This window comes from Telmatherina bonti, assembly GCF_933228915.1.
Source record: "Telmatherina bonti genome assembly, chromosome: 21".
Classification (NCBI taxonomy): domain Eukaryota; kingdom Metazoa; phylum Chordata; class Actinopteri; order Atheriniformes; family Telmatherinidae; genus Telmatherina; species Telmatherina bonti.
Window position 1 is genome coordinate 32,215,537 of NC_136630.1, and position 13,935 is coordinate 32,229,471.

At 44.1% G+C, this 13,935-nt stretch overlaps 1 protein-coding gene across 4 annotated transcripts in view; it reads right to left on the minus strand.

Annotated features, from left to right (window-relative positions):
• Positions 1-3,603: 3,603 nt before the first annotated feature.
• The window catches only part of tmem94 (transmembrane protein 94), a 92,334-nt gene continuing 82,002 nt past the window's right edge, over positions 3,604-13,935 (minus strand). For 3 of the 4 annotated variants that reach the window (XM_079261227.1, XM_079261228.1, XM_079261226.1), the window contains 8 exons: positions 13,804-13,881; positions 13,634-13,719; positions 11,564-11,645; positions 11,268-11,431; positions 11,031-11,125; positions 10,859-10,952; positions 10,602-10,772; positions 3,604-5,293 (listed from right to left, as the gene is read on the minus strand). In XM_079261227.1, the coding sequence (XP_079117353.1) occupies positions 5,221-5,293; positions 10,602-10,772; positions 10,859-10,952; positions 11,031-11,125; positions 11,268-11,431; positions 11,564-11,645; positions 13,634-13,719; positions 13,804-13,881 (843 nt within the window). In that variant the 3' untranslated portion in view covers positions 3,604-5,220. The remainder of the gene's footprint in view (positions 5,294-10,601; positions 10,773-10,858; positions 10,953-11,030; positions 11,126-11,267; positions 11,432-11,563; positions 11,646-13,633; positions 13,720-13,803; positions 13,882-13,935) is intronic. The other variant, XM_079261229.1, reaches the window with a different exon arrangement.

Consider the following 13,935-nt stretch of genomic DNA (forward strand, 5'->3'; position numbering starts at 1 on the left):
TGGTTGCTGCTATTCTGCTTCCCAAATTCTGAACCAGTTGGACATAGGAAGATGAGATCCTCAAAGTAGGTAAGAAATAATTATATATGCTTGCTTTTTGCGTGTAATTTAAAAAAAAAAAAAAAAAAAATTAAAACACACTTGTGCTTGTCCTGTGAAGTAAGCATTTCTACAATTATTAATCATTATGACATCATATCAGAGTAAGAAATGATGACTTACAAAAAAAATTAATATCTGTGTAGAATTAAAAGGACTCTTATATCACCAAACCCATATTGTGCTCTACCATGTGGACAGCACTCAGTTAGGGTCAGTTACTGTTATGCTGGTTTGAGGCCATTCATAAAAAGAAGCGTCTTGTATTTCAGGAATGGACTACATCAAACAGCCCAGGGAAGACCCCTCGTTGCAGTCCAGCGAGGTCAGCTGGTCCAGCTCATCTGATGGAAGATTACTTCTTTTCTGACCTGTGGGGTTCAAAGTGACAAGACAGCACCAAACAACTGGAGGCATACTTGTCCTGATCAGCAGATAACATGAACTTGCTCAAATCTTTTCCAGCAGTTTTCAAGTTGTCGATCATCAGCAGCCTGTGAGAGGCTTTATAGTCTTGCAGGCTTAGTTTTGACTGCTAAAAGAGCTAGGATTAATGCATGTAATTTAGAAAACCAACTGCTTTTGAGGATGAACAAAACATTTCTGACTTAAACTGGTATGCACGTAACATTCATACATAAGAAGAAAACAAGGTGTACAAAGAGGGAAGAAAAGGTGGGATGGTTTAAAGGACATGATTTTTGTTTGCAAAGACTTAGTCCTCATGCTTTATGTGTTCAAATAACTTTTTTTTTTTTTTTTTTTTTTTTTTTTAACAAGAAATCCTTGTATGTGGCCAACTGGCTTTTGAGCTATATCAGTCAATGTCCAAAAATATTAGTTCTTTACACACACCGGATTATGAAGGGAATAACTTGTGCAGGGAAGAAAAATTAGAACGATGTGATGCTACAAAGGGCATGCTTGTTCTGATTTTATTTAGAAAGAACTGTGTTCAATGTTATTAGGTGCCCTAATGTCAGGACAAAAGTTTGAAATAATAAATAATATGATATACAAAGTTGAATGTTGTCTTAAATAACTACACAACACAATGTGTATGTGTAATCTACTTTTAATTTAAGTGCTTGAGTAAACATTTTAAAATAATCTACTTGCAATACTCAAGTACAAAAAAGTTTTGAATACTTTTAGTACTTCTACTAAAGTGGGACATGTCAAGAACACTTCAACTTCTATTCAAGTAACTTAATTCATAGAGTACTTTTACTTGAGTCTTGATTTCTAGTACTTTATACATGTCTGGTAAATGGAGTAAAAATAGTTTAAAGGGGTGCTATGATGGTATTTGGAGTTTTCTGAGCTTTCTACAGTGTTACAGTGTTGAATCCCCATCAGACATGTGAACAGCACTGTTTTTTATCACCTAAACGCATGTTTGAGTTTGAGTTCCAGCACACTCTCCGTTCGGTTTCCATGCCGACGAAAAACGCCTCGTTTTAGAGAGTTTTTTCTACTTGGAAATCCTTGTGACGTCCCGGGGGATAAAGTTCGGTGATTGGTTACCTTCTACTGGTTAACAAGGGCATGTACAAATACATCAGGCGGGTGGAAAACGTGGGATAAAGTTATTTCCAACGATGGCTGGTGAGTTTACCAAAGAGAGACATCCTGCTGCATTCGTTGCTGTGGGTTGCTGTTTTCCACTTCGTTTTCAGGCTCTGATTCAGGTTCCAACATGTAGGGCTGGATGCTATGTGTTGACATTGTAGTTTGTTTTTTTATTGAGTTCATATGAGCCTAATCCTTCTGTTTATGAGACGTTACAATGACGGTGAAAGCAGGTGCGGTGCGCGCTCCCGATGTAGTGCAGTGGCGGGAGGCGGGGCTTAATGCGGAAGAGTCTCAATCCACTCGTTTTGCCCGCAGGCTGATCTGACAGCCTACAGAGAGGGTCGGTCTGAAGTACATAAAGCCATTTGTGACAATAACTCCATCAATCCCAGCCCTTCTGGGCTCAGAAATAAAAATAAATTAGCCTGAAATGCACATAATAGTTCCACTTTAAAGTTGAACTTAAATGAGTGCAAGACAGTTGAAGATGGGTAAAATCTGCTTGTTGAAGCCGCCACTGAAATTTTTCCTAAGGCTGAAGTTGTTAATAAAAAGATTTAAAGGTAAAACTGCTGTGAATGGTAGAAGTGAGACAAAAGGTGTAGGAGTGGCATTTCAAACAAGTTGTAGGTAAGACAACTTTATTTTATTTAAGCATTTTCACAACAGTTCTTTATTTAGAATAATACTTCATATTAGTAGTCTAACTGTTGAAGACAGAAACTGCCAGACATTGTCTTATTTGTTTAGACAGTACACACTTTAACTGCACAGCTTGCAGCACTTTGATGGAACTGTACAGAACAGTCTGTGCAGCAACTGACATACCATCATAGGGCACAATGTTTAATACTGGATTTGAACCCTTGCCTTGAAGTCAAATACGTACCTGTGCACCGGTGCACAAAAAATCAACCAATCGCTGAGCTGAATTCCGTTTTGTTCAATCACAGGAACAGATTTGAAAAAATGGACAAAAACTTGAATAACTTGAAGTTTAAATATTACAAAGACCAAAAGTCATAGCACATATCTCTTAAATTGGATAAAGACAGACACTTGAATGGTTGAAGTGAGACAAAAGGTGTAGGAGGAGTAGCGTTTCAAAAATTTTGCAGGAAAGACAATGGAGACCGGGACCGAGGCGAACTGGACACCGCAAACCGGTGCAGAGCTCCAAACTCCCATTGAAGTTGTTTTCAGCTCATTTTGTAAAAACCGACCAGTTGCTGAGCTGAATTTTTTCAATGTCTTTCATCCAATCACAAGGCTGAATTAATTTTTGCAAAATGTTAAATATCTCAAAAACTACAAAGATTTGAAATGACAAAAGTCATAGCACACTTCTCCTGAAGGAGCTGCAGGGTTTAAGATGTGAATGGTTGTAGTGACTTGAACAGTGTAGGATGAGTATCATGCCAAAGTTTGGCTGAATAATTAGAATAATAAAAAGGCAGATCTCATTGACTGTGAATGCCCAATGGGATGAGAATGCCCACACCTGCTCGGCGCCTCTCACCATGAGCAAGCTCCTTCCCCACCAGAGAGGTGACATTCTACGTCCCTGGAGTCAGTTTCTGCAGCCGGGGATCGGACCACCAGGGTCCCCGCCTCTTGCTGCCGCCCCGCTCACACTGCACCCGCCCCCTACGGCTCCTCCCGCAGATGGTGAGCCCACGGGAGGATATGTGTCTATATATATATATATATATATATATATATATATATATATATATATGCATGTTCCAGCTGCAGAAATCCACATCTACAGATGTACTGTACCAAAGCGTCTTTTTGTTCATAAACATATCAGGAGCTACTTCTAGAAGATCTAAGTTTTTTCTCTACAGTGTTTGGGAACTCTAATCTGCATCTTTTTAGCCTTTTTCCTGGAAAGAATATGGAAACAGCTAAATGATAAATAAAGAGAAGATTTATTAACATTATATAATCAATACAGAAGTTGTCAAAAGTGTTGGAGACAAAATACAAAATGTACATTTCTGCATCTTGTGATCAAAAACATGGTTTCCATGTGAAAGTCCACCGCATCAGACTGCTAACACCAAGCCGCTGCAACATCCATGTTTGTCAAGGAAGAAAAAAAAGAGGTTGAAAAAATCTTCCCCAAACCTTCAGAGATGCAGAGCAGAAACAACCAAAACATTCACTTTTAACTGAAAATCATCACATGAGCTGGGGAACATGCTCCGCCAAACTTTCTGCTCCAGGAACCAAGTCTGTCCATGCCAAGTGGAAAATCAAGAAAATTTCCTGACTCTCAGAACGAGGTAAACTAACAGACATCCTGATAACACACCTGGAACAAGACCAGATCACCACAGACATTAGAGACATTCCTAAAAACTGCATCATGTGACGTTGGAACCCAGTTTGCATCAGGAAGCGCAAATCAAAGCTGATCCTCTGCATGTAACAGCTCCGTTTTCTGTCTTTACAGCTGGACAGTAGTCTGCTTGTGCATCCAGACCCAGACCATGACTGCTGCAGATGGAGGTCTGGACAAATGAAAGAGACCAAATGAAAAGCAGATCATGTTCTCAGCTGGTCTGGAGCTGCTGGCTTCCTCCACAGAGGCATCACGCCATGTTTCTATTCACCGCACCACATCCCGCTTCCTGTCTTCGATTGGTCAGATGTTTGTGAATGCAGGTGAAGACCTTGTGAGACTGATGTTCCTGCTCAGCATTTTGCAGAAGGAAACCTGCTGAGACTGGACCCGTTCTTCATCCACATTGAAAGTCGGCACAGAAACGTTTTGATGTTTTTTTTTTTAAATTGAATAAAAAATAAAATTTAAACCTAAAAAAGAAGTCAGATTCTAAAAACTCCATCCTGACTTTGTCTTTTATGCAGGTTCAGACAGTTAGCTACACAACGTTAGCAAAGTAACCAGGTTAACTAGCTACTGATGAACCAAAAAAGCCAACCTGGGGATTTCTCTGAGGAACATCATCCAACCAGAGCAGGATTTTGGCTGTTAATAGATGAAACGACTGCTAGCTGTTTTCACAGCCGTTTTTCTCTTAGAAACCTTTTCAGTGAACACATTCATCCATGAAACAGCGATCAATATGATCGTAAAAGATATGGAGACTGAAATATCACAATCCAGAACTTGTTGGACGTCCAAAGTTGGCTTTAACCCCTCCAAGAACCTGTCAGCTAACACAGTGTCCATCACTGACCTATTGTTCAGGCAGAGTCATGTGAGAAATAAACAGTCAACAAAAGGAAGTCTTCATTCAGACTGCTGTTTTTCTCTCATGTCAGATGTAAAATAAAATCTGTCAATCATTCAGAGTGAGGATGAGTATGAAGGTAAAATGAATAAAAACAGGCAAGTGGAGAAAATGGCCATTTAGCCGGTGAAGTTATCAGTCATTCTAGAACGTTCCCCATTTGAACAGATGATGCATCCAGCCTTCATATTTCATCAGTTGTTTGGTCATGACATATGATTAGAGCTGGGTGCATTTTCTTCCAGATTCTTTCCCGTCCTGGCCCCTGTCCTGGTCTCCAGCGTTAAAACGGAGAGTTCATCCCCAGCTTGGTTTCAAACTGCAGCTTCTGTCTCTTCTGGTAGCGAACTCGGACCCTGAAACCACCAGAGAAGAACAAGACACACATTCAGGAATTCAACTGATATTTTAAAGACGAATCATCCCAATAACCCGGACAGGCAGAATGAAAATGTGTTGCGCTCCATGTTTTATTTCTGAGTAACATTTCATTCATTTGAAACATGGCCTGTAGCAAGTTTCCTTCCATTTTTCCATCTTTGTCTCTGTTACGTGCATCATCAAACTTGTCATCCCTGTTATCTCCAGGTGGTTCTAAGTAGCTGAAGTGGAGATCTGCCTAGCCTGGGATCTATTGGCTGGTTCGAAATTCAGATGCACCAATCAGCATCAAAGATCACCCTTTAAAAGAGCAGCACCTGGAGGCCATCAGGCTCTTCCTTCTTTTGCTTGTGTCTGTTAATGGTATGGTGGAACAGGTATGTGGGGGGGCATGAGGACCAGGTAAGTTGGGGCGCCCTTTACATTTCCACATGTAGAAAACAATGTATAGACACACTAGGGCTAGAGGCTGTTGCCACCCCTTGTAAATGTTTTGGCCAATCTGGTTTTTAGATCAGTTAGATAGGAGTTTATTTGGTTTTCATTTTGGTTTACAGATACAGTCTGAGTTAGGCCTCGTTTTGTTTTATTGTTTTCTTTGATTTTGGCACAGCCTAAATGTCCCATCCTCTCCCACAGGTTCCACAATCCTGCCATATCCAAGACCTGTAAATAAACGTGTCAACCCTCTATATTGGTCTTGTCTTCCTCTGTGGTTGTCGGGTTGCACCCCTCCCAGGGGCCGTAACAGTCTCCTTAGAAGCACTCGCAGTGCATTCTGCAGCCTGCCATACTAACTGTTCATATGTTTATATTCACTCCAAAGGTGAGCCGTGGACAGATAAGTACTGTAGGTCTTAGAGTCAGTTTGACCTTCTCTGGCCATACAGCACTCTGCATTGACCATAAATGTCTTCATCATCTGACATGTCCTCAGTGAAGATGTGCCCAAGGTGCTTGATTTACCACACAAAATACATTATTATGAAGGCAAAACGTGGAAATGTTATGTCCTTATCGTCCTTAGTTTTACAAATCTCTTAGCTGTGTTATATCTGATATTATGCTCCAAAGCAGAAGCTGAATAGATACTGGCCGTACTCAAACTGAACACAACTACATCGTCTGCATATAACTGATGATTCCAGCAACACATTGCTGATTCATGTGTTGTGTTCACATCACACATTAACACATTCCAGCGACATTCCATTCCAGATTGTGCCGTCTGATGGCAACAAATTGTAGTAGCCCTGACTTGCTATCTTGATTTTTATTAAAAGTACTATATGAGCTCAAATTAGGTCTTTTTTTCTGAGGATTTCATGCCGGTTCAGAGGATGTGTTGCAAGGGAGGTTTTTTCTGCATTGTTTTGGCTCTCTCAAGACTTGTTATGATGAGTCTCCATGGCAACGAAAGACTAGTTTACTAGATTATCAGTGAAACAACACACCAAATCCCGATGGAGTTGAAAAGAAAGAGAAGAGGATGCAGAGCGGGAGTGAGACAGAGGAGAAAGCGATGGAGATTTAAACCATTTCTACCAACCGTCCTCATGGGTAATGTGAGATCGCTAGCTAACAAAACAAATGAGCTCGAGATGCTAACAAGGTCTCAGAAAGAATACAGAGAGTGCAGTATTATGTGCTTCACCGAGACATGGCTGCATGAACACATCCCTGACTGTAATGTGTCTGTACCGGGCTTTAAAACGGTCCGTGCAGACCGCAGTAGACAACACAGCGGAAAGCTAAAGGGTGGTGGAATTGCAGTGCTGGTTAACCAGCGTTGGTGTCATCCTGGACATGTTACTGTCAAGGAGAAGATATGCACAAGGGACATGGAACTGTTAGCTGTGAGCTTCTGCCCATATTATTTACCCAGAGAGTTTACCTGTGTTATTCTGGTAGCGGTTTATATAATACCTGGTACCACACCAGACACAGCCTGTGACGTCATCAGCTCCGTCGTTGCTCGGCTACAAACACAGCATCCAAACTCATTCATGATGATCTCCGGAGACTTCAACATCGTCTCCCTCTCTGCAACTCTACCAAGTGACTACAGACCAGTTGCCCTGACATCTCCCATCATGAAAGTCCTGGAGAGACTCTTACTGGCTCACCTCAACAAGCAAGTAAACACCTTTCAGGACCCATTCCAGTTTGCATATCGTAATGGACTTGGGGTTGAAGATGCCATCATATACCTGCTCCAGAGAGCACACTCTCATCTGGACCATTCAGGCAGCACTCTGAGGGTCATGTTCTTTCATTTCTCAGTGCTTTTAATACCATTAGGCCTGCTTTGTTATGTGAGAAGCTCCATAAATTCCAGGTGGATACCTCCACAACCACCTGGATCTATGACTACCTCACAAACAGACCCCAGTTTGTGAGACTGAAAGGTTGTGTATCTGAGATGGAGGTCAGCAGCACTGGTGCACCACAAGGAACTGTACTCTGGCCATTCCTCTTCACTCTGTACACCTCAGACTTCCAGTACAACTCTGAGTCCTGTCATCTGCAGAAATACTCTGATGACTCTGCAGTTGTGGGGTGTATCAGGGATGGACAAGAAGCAGAGTACAGAGAACTGGTCAGTCAGTTTGTTAAATGGTGCGGTGACAATCATCTCATATTAAATAGCAGCAAAACAAAAGAGATGATTGTTGACTTCAGGAGGAAGAAGAATAAACAAAGCAGTGTTTCCATCCTGGGAGAGGAGGTGGAGGTGGTGGAGGAATACAAGTATCTTGGAGTTCAGCTGGACAACAAACTGGACTGGAAATGCAACACTGACTACATCTACAAGAAAGGTCAGAGCAGACTGTACTTCTTAAGGAAGCTGAGATGGTTTAACGTCTGCACCAAGATGTTGCATATCTTCTATAAGTCTGTTGTGGAGAGTGCAGTCAGCTTTGCAGCATCTGCTGGGGTAGTAGCATCAGAACCAGAGACTTGAAGAGGATCAACAAACTGATCCAGAAAGCTGCTTCTGTGCTTGGAGTAACTCTGGAGCCGCTGGAGCTGATTGTCCAAAGAAGAATGCTGCACAAGCTGATGAAGATGATGGAGGATTCTTCACACCCTCTCCACAACACAGTGATGAAACAACAAAGTGTGTTCAGTGAGAGGCTTCTTCAGGTCCCATGTAAGACTGAAAGATACAGAAGATCATTCCTGCCAGCAGCCATCAGCCTCCGGAACAAGACCTCCTCCAGTTATTATTATTATATACTGCAATATTTCCCTTTGGGGATTAATGAAGTATTTTTCATTCATTTAATTTCATTTCAACACAACCAGTGTTACAGGCTCTAGTCCACATACAGATTATTAAACTGGGAACAAAACTCAGCCCTGTTGGACGACATTGCTGAATGTAGGGACCAGACACACTGGTTCCCCATTTGATCTATACATTTTGCTGTGCATCCTGGCAAGCGAACAAAATGCACAATATAGCTAGGTACACCTTTCTGAGTCATCTTAATATTAACTTTAATCCAGCAATATACAGTGGCTTGCAGAAGTATTCATATCCTTTAAACTTTATAAAACTTTAGATTTGATTGGAATTTTATGTGAAAGACCAACAAAGTGTCACACGGTCTTGCTTCTCGATGAGATTTAAGTCTGGACTCTGACTGGGCCGTTCTAACACATGAACATGTTTTGTTTTAAACCGTTCCGTCGTAGTCCAGCTTTGTGTTTTAAACCGTTCCGTCGTAGTCCAGCTTTGTGTTTTAAACCGTTCCGTCGTAGTCCAGCTTTGTGTTTTAAACCGTTCCGTCGTAGTCCAGCTTTGTGTTTTAAACCGTTCCGTCGTAGTCCAGCTTTGTGTTTTAAACCGTTCCGTCGTAGTCCAGCTTTGTGTTTTAAACCGTTCCGTCGTAGTCCAGCTTTGTGTTTTAAACCGTTCCGTCGTAGTCCAGCTTTGTGTTTTAAACCGTTCCGTCGTAGTCCAGCTTTGTGTTTTAAACCGTTCCGTCGTAGTCCAGCTTTGTGTTTTAAACCGTTCCGTCGTAGTCCAGCTTTGTGTTTTAAACCGTTCCGTCGTAGTCCAGCTTTGTGTTTTAAAGCGCTCCATAGTTGTCCAGCTTTGTGTTTTAAACCGTTCCGTCGTAGTCCCGCTTTATGTTTTTGCTCGTCGTCCTGTTGGAAGGTGAACCTCCAACCCAGTCGCAAGTCTTTTCCAGACTCAAACAGGTTTTCTTCCAACATGGTGCTGTATTTGGTTCCATCCATCTTCCCATCAGCTCCAACCACCTTCCCCGTCCATGCTGAAGAGAAGCCCAGCAGATGTCCTGTGGACAGATTCCCCACCTGAGCTGTGGATCTCTGCCGTGGTCCAGAGTCACCATGGGCCTCCTGGCTGCATCTCCTGTAAGCGCTCTCCTTGTTCGGCCTGGAAGGCGGACGGCCGAGTCTTGGTAGGCTTGGCGTTCTCTTACCATTTCCAGATCATGGACTGAACGGCGCTCCATGAGATGTTTAAGGCTTGGAAAATGTTTTTATATCCTAACCCTGCTTTAAACTTCTCCAGAACTTTATCTCTGACCTGCCTGGTGTGTTCCTTGGACTTCATGGTCTGTTTGCTCCCCAACATCCTCCTAACAAACCTCTGAGGCGTCGCAGAACAGCTGGATCTGTACTGAGATCAGATTACACTCAGGTGGACTCTATGTAGTCATGAGGCAACATTCAGCAGTCATCAGGCAACTTCTGCAGGCAACTGGTTGCACTCAGAGAAAAGGGACTGAATACTTTTGCACCCTGCACTTTTCAGTTTTTTATTTATAAAAAAAATAAAATAAAATCATGTGTAATGTTCATGGTACTTCACAGCTCTGTGATACTTTGTGTTGGTCTTTCACATAAAAATCCAATGAAATATATTTTTTCCTCTGACCTGGTCTGTGTCTGCAACGCGACTTGTGTTTTCCTCCTCTGGTGGGGGTCACCTCACGTTACAGTTCTGCCTCAGCGACTACGTCACACTCGCTGGCCTCGTTGCACTTCCAGACAGACTCCACCAATTCTTTTGAGTTAAAACGTACCGTTTGACTTTTAATGCTGGTATAGTACCGTTATCAAAGCTCTAGTATTGTGGTACTATACTGGTACCAGTATACTGTGCAACTCTGGTCCACATCACTGCAGACCAGCACTGTTCCTCCAATAGATCTCACACTCCATCCCTCCCCAACATACTGGGACTCCTCCACTTGGCGCAGGACCTCATGGTTTCTTTAACCCTTCCATCTGTTAGTTTCATACCGTATCTGATGCAACTTCACCACTTCGTTGACCACCACCACCAAAAGCGGGGACAGCGACACCAGCAGCCAGGTTTCCGGGGGGATGCTGGCCAGGTCAAAGGTAAGACCACTGTTCTGGTCACGCCACAGTTGATAATCCACCGTGGCCTGAACAATCTGGCCGAGCAGGCTGGTAAAAGCAGAACAGCAAGATTAGTTCAACATACATCCCTGATCTCAGAGATGAGCTGCTGGTTGATGGATGTGCTAACTCACACAACAGGGACAGTGAGACACCACCAGGTGTTGCTGAAGGGACTCTTCCTCCACAGAGGCTTGGAGCGGTGGACGTAGCTGATGGAGATCACCACTGAAAACAGAGAATAACAGCAGCGATAAGAGAACCTCGATGTGAGGACTACAGAATGTTACACTTCTGAGTTGAGACCTGTGTGTAGCACCAAGAACCCAGCCATGACCTTCTGGGCCAGCAGCAGGCCGTTGGACAGTTCGCTGAACCAGTAGACGTCTTGTCCTGGAGAGCTGCAGGGACACAGAGACCGATGTTAGGAGACAGTTGCCCGGTGACCAGGACGCCGCCAGCTTTGTTATGATTTTCCTCACATTCACCAAAACGTGTGGTGGTGAGGAGCGGAGTGGGGGTTCCTGCAGGTGGAGCTGTTACCTGGCTGTATAAATAGACCTGCAGGTGAAGTTGGAGCTGTCCGGTGAGGTCAGGTTGCCGCCCGCCAGGCACACGGCCTGCAGGGTGAAGCCGAAGGCCAGCAGGTAGGTACATACCGTCAGACCGAACTTCAACAGGAAGCAGCCCAGGAAGTAGTTCTGGGTCTGTTCAGAGAGGACCACAGGCGGTCAGTTCACTGAACTGGACGGTTTTCTTCCTCTCCAGTTAGTCCAGTTTACCAGACTGGGGATGTTTCATAGCAGGTTTGTGGGATCTGTCGCTCTGACTCTTCCTACCTTCCTTGGGATGGAATCCAGGTTCTTCCCTGTTGCCACAGTCATCACAGAGCTGTCGGGGGGCTTCCCCAGGAGGGACACACTGAAAGGAGAACGCCATTACAACAGTATCCTGATCCACATCCAGATCCAGATCCAGATCCAGACACTGATCCTGATTCAGATCCAGATCCTGATCCAGATCCAGACACTGATCCTGATTCAGATCCTGATCCAGATCCAGATCCAGACACTGATCCTGATTCAGATCCTGATCCACATCCAGATCCTGATCCAGATCCTGATCCTGATCCAGACACTGATCCTGATTCAGATCCAGATCCTGATCCAGATCCAGACACTGATCCTGATTCAGATCCTGATCCACATCCAGATCCTGATCCAGATCCAGACACTGATCCTGATTCAGATCCTGATCCAGATCCAGATCCAGATCCAGACACTGATCCTGATTCAGATCCTGATCCACATCCAGATCCTGATCCAGATCCTGATCCTGATCCAGACACTGATCCTGATTCAGATCCTGATCCAGATCCAGACACTGATCCTGATTCAGATCCTGATCCAGATCCAGATCCAGATCCTGATCCAGACACTGATCCTGATTCAGATCCTGATCCAGATCCAGACACTGATCCTGATTCAGATCCTGATCCAGATCCAGATCCTGATCCAGATCCGGATCCTGATCCAGACACTGATCCTGATTCAAATCCTGATCCAGATCCAGACACTGATCCTGATTCAGATCCAAATCCAGATCCTGATCCAGAATCTGATCCAGATTCAGATCCAGATCCTGATCCAGACCCAGATCCAGATCCTGATCCAGATCAAGACCCAGATCCAGATCCTGATCCAGATCCAGATCCAGACACTGATCCTGATTCAGATCCTGATCCACATCCAGATCCAGATCCTGATCCTGATCCAGACACTGATCCTGATTCAGATCCTGATCCAGATCCAGACACTGATCCTGATTCAGATCCTGATCCAAACACTGATCCTGATTCAGATCCTGATCCAGATCCAGACACTGATCCTGATTCTGATCCAGATCCAGACACTGATCCTGATTCAGATCCAAATCCAGATCCTGATCCAGAATCTGATCCAGATTCAGATCCAGATCCTGATCCAGACCCAGATCCATATCCTGACCATGATCCAGATCCAGATCCAGATCCAAATCCAGATCCTGATCCCGATCCTGATCCAAACCCTAATCCAGATCAAGACCCTGATCCAGATCCTGATTCAGGTCCAGAGCCTGATCCAGACCCTGATCCAGATCCTGATACAGATCCAGACCTCAATCCAGATCCAGACCCTGATCCAGATCCAGATTCTCATCCAGATCCAGGTCCAAATTCTGATCCTGATCCAGATCCAGATCCTGATCCTGATCCAGATCCTAATTCAGGTCCAGAGCCTGATCCAGACCCTGATCTTGATCCAGATCCTGATGCAGATCCTGATCCAAATTCTGATACTGATCCTGATCCAGATCCAGATCCAGATCCTGATCCAGATCCTAATTCCGGTCCAGAGCCTGATCCAGACCCTGATCTTGATCCAGATCCAGATCCTGATCCAGATCCTAATTCCGGTCCAGAGCCTGATCCAGACCCTGATCTTGATCCAGATCCAGATCCTGATCCAGATCCAGATTCTGATCCAGATCCAGATCCTGATCCTAATCCTAATCCAGATCCAGATCCTTATCCTGATCCTGACCAGATCCAGCCCTGATCTTGATCTACATCCAGATCCAGATCCTGATCCAGATCCTGATCCAGATCCAGACCATTATCTTGATCTAGATCCAGATCCAGATCCAGACCCTGATCCAGATCCTGATCCAGATCCAGACCATTATCTTGATCTAGATCCAGATCCAGACCCTGATCCAGATCCTGATCCAGATCCAGACCCGCCGGCTGTAACAAACTGAATGACCTGCAGGTGGAAAACATCTAAGCGACTCAGTGACTCTGAGCTGCTGCTGAGGTGGGAAAAGCTCCAAGTTAAGACTGTGCTCACCCGGTTTCTCCCAGTCTTTACCTGAGCAGAGGGCAGCTGAAGCAGGACATCCAGAGGATGTCGGTGGTGTTCATGGGAGGAGGAAGCTGGACCAGATACGCCAGGAACTGCACAGAAACACCAGAAGAACTTTGTTCAGGTTTCGAAGAGCATAAACTGCGTGACAAAAGGAAAAGTGGTGGAAGTTGTACCTGGATGATAACCAGACTGAGCTGGCATTGCAGCAGGAACAGGAAACACTTCCGGATGCCAGATGTTGTGTGTCGAGCCTGGAAATGTCCAGAGATGACTTTTAGAAAGAGAAATGCTGGCTTCATGTGTGA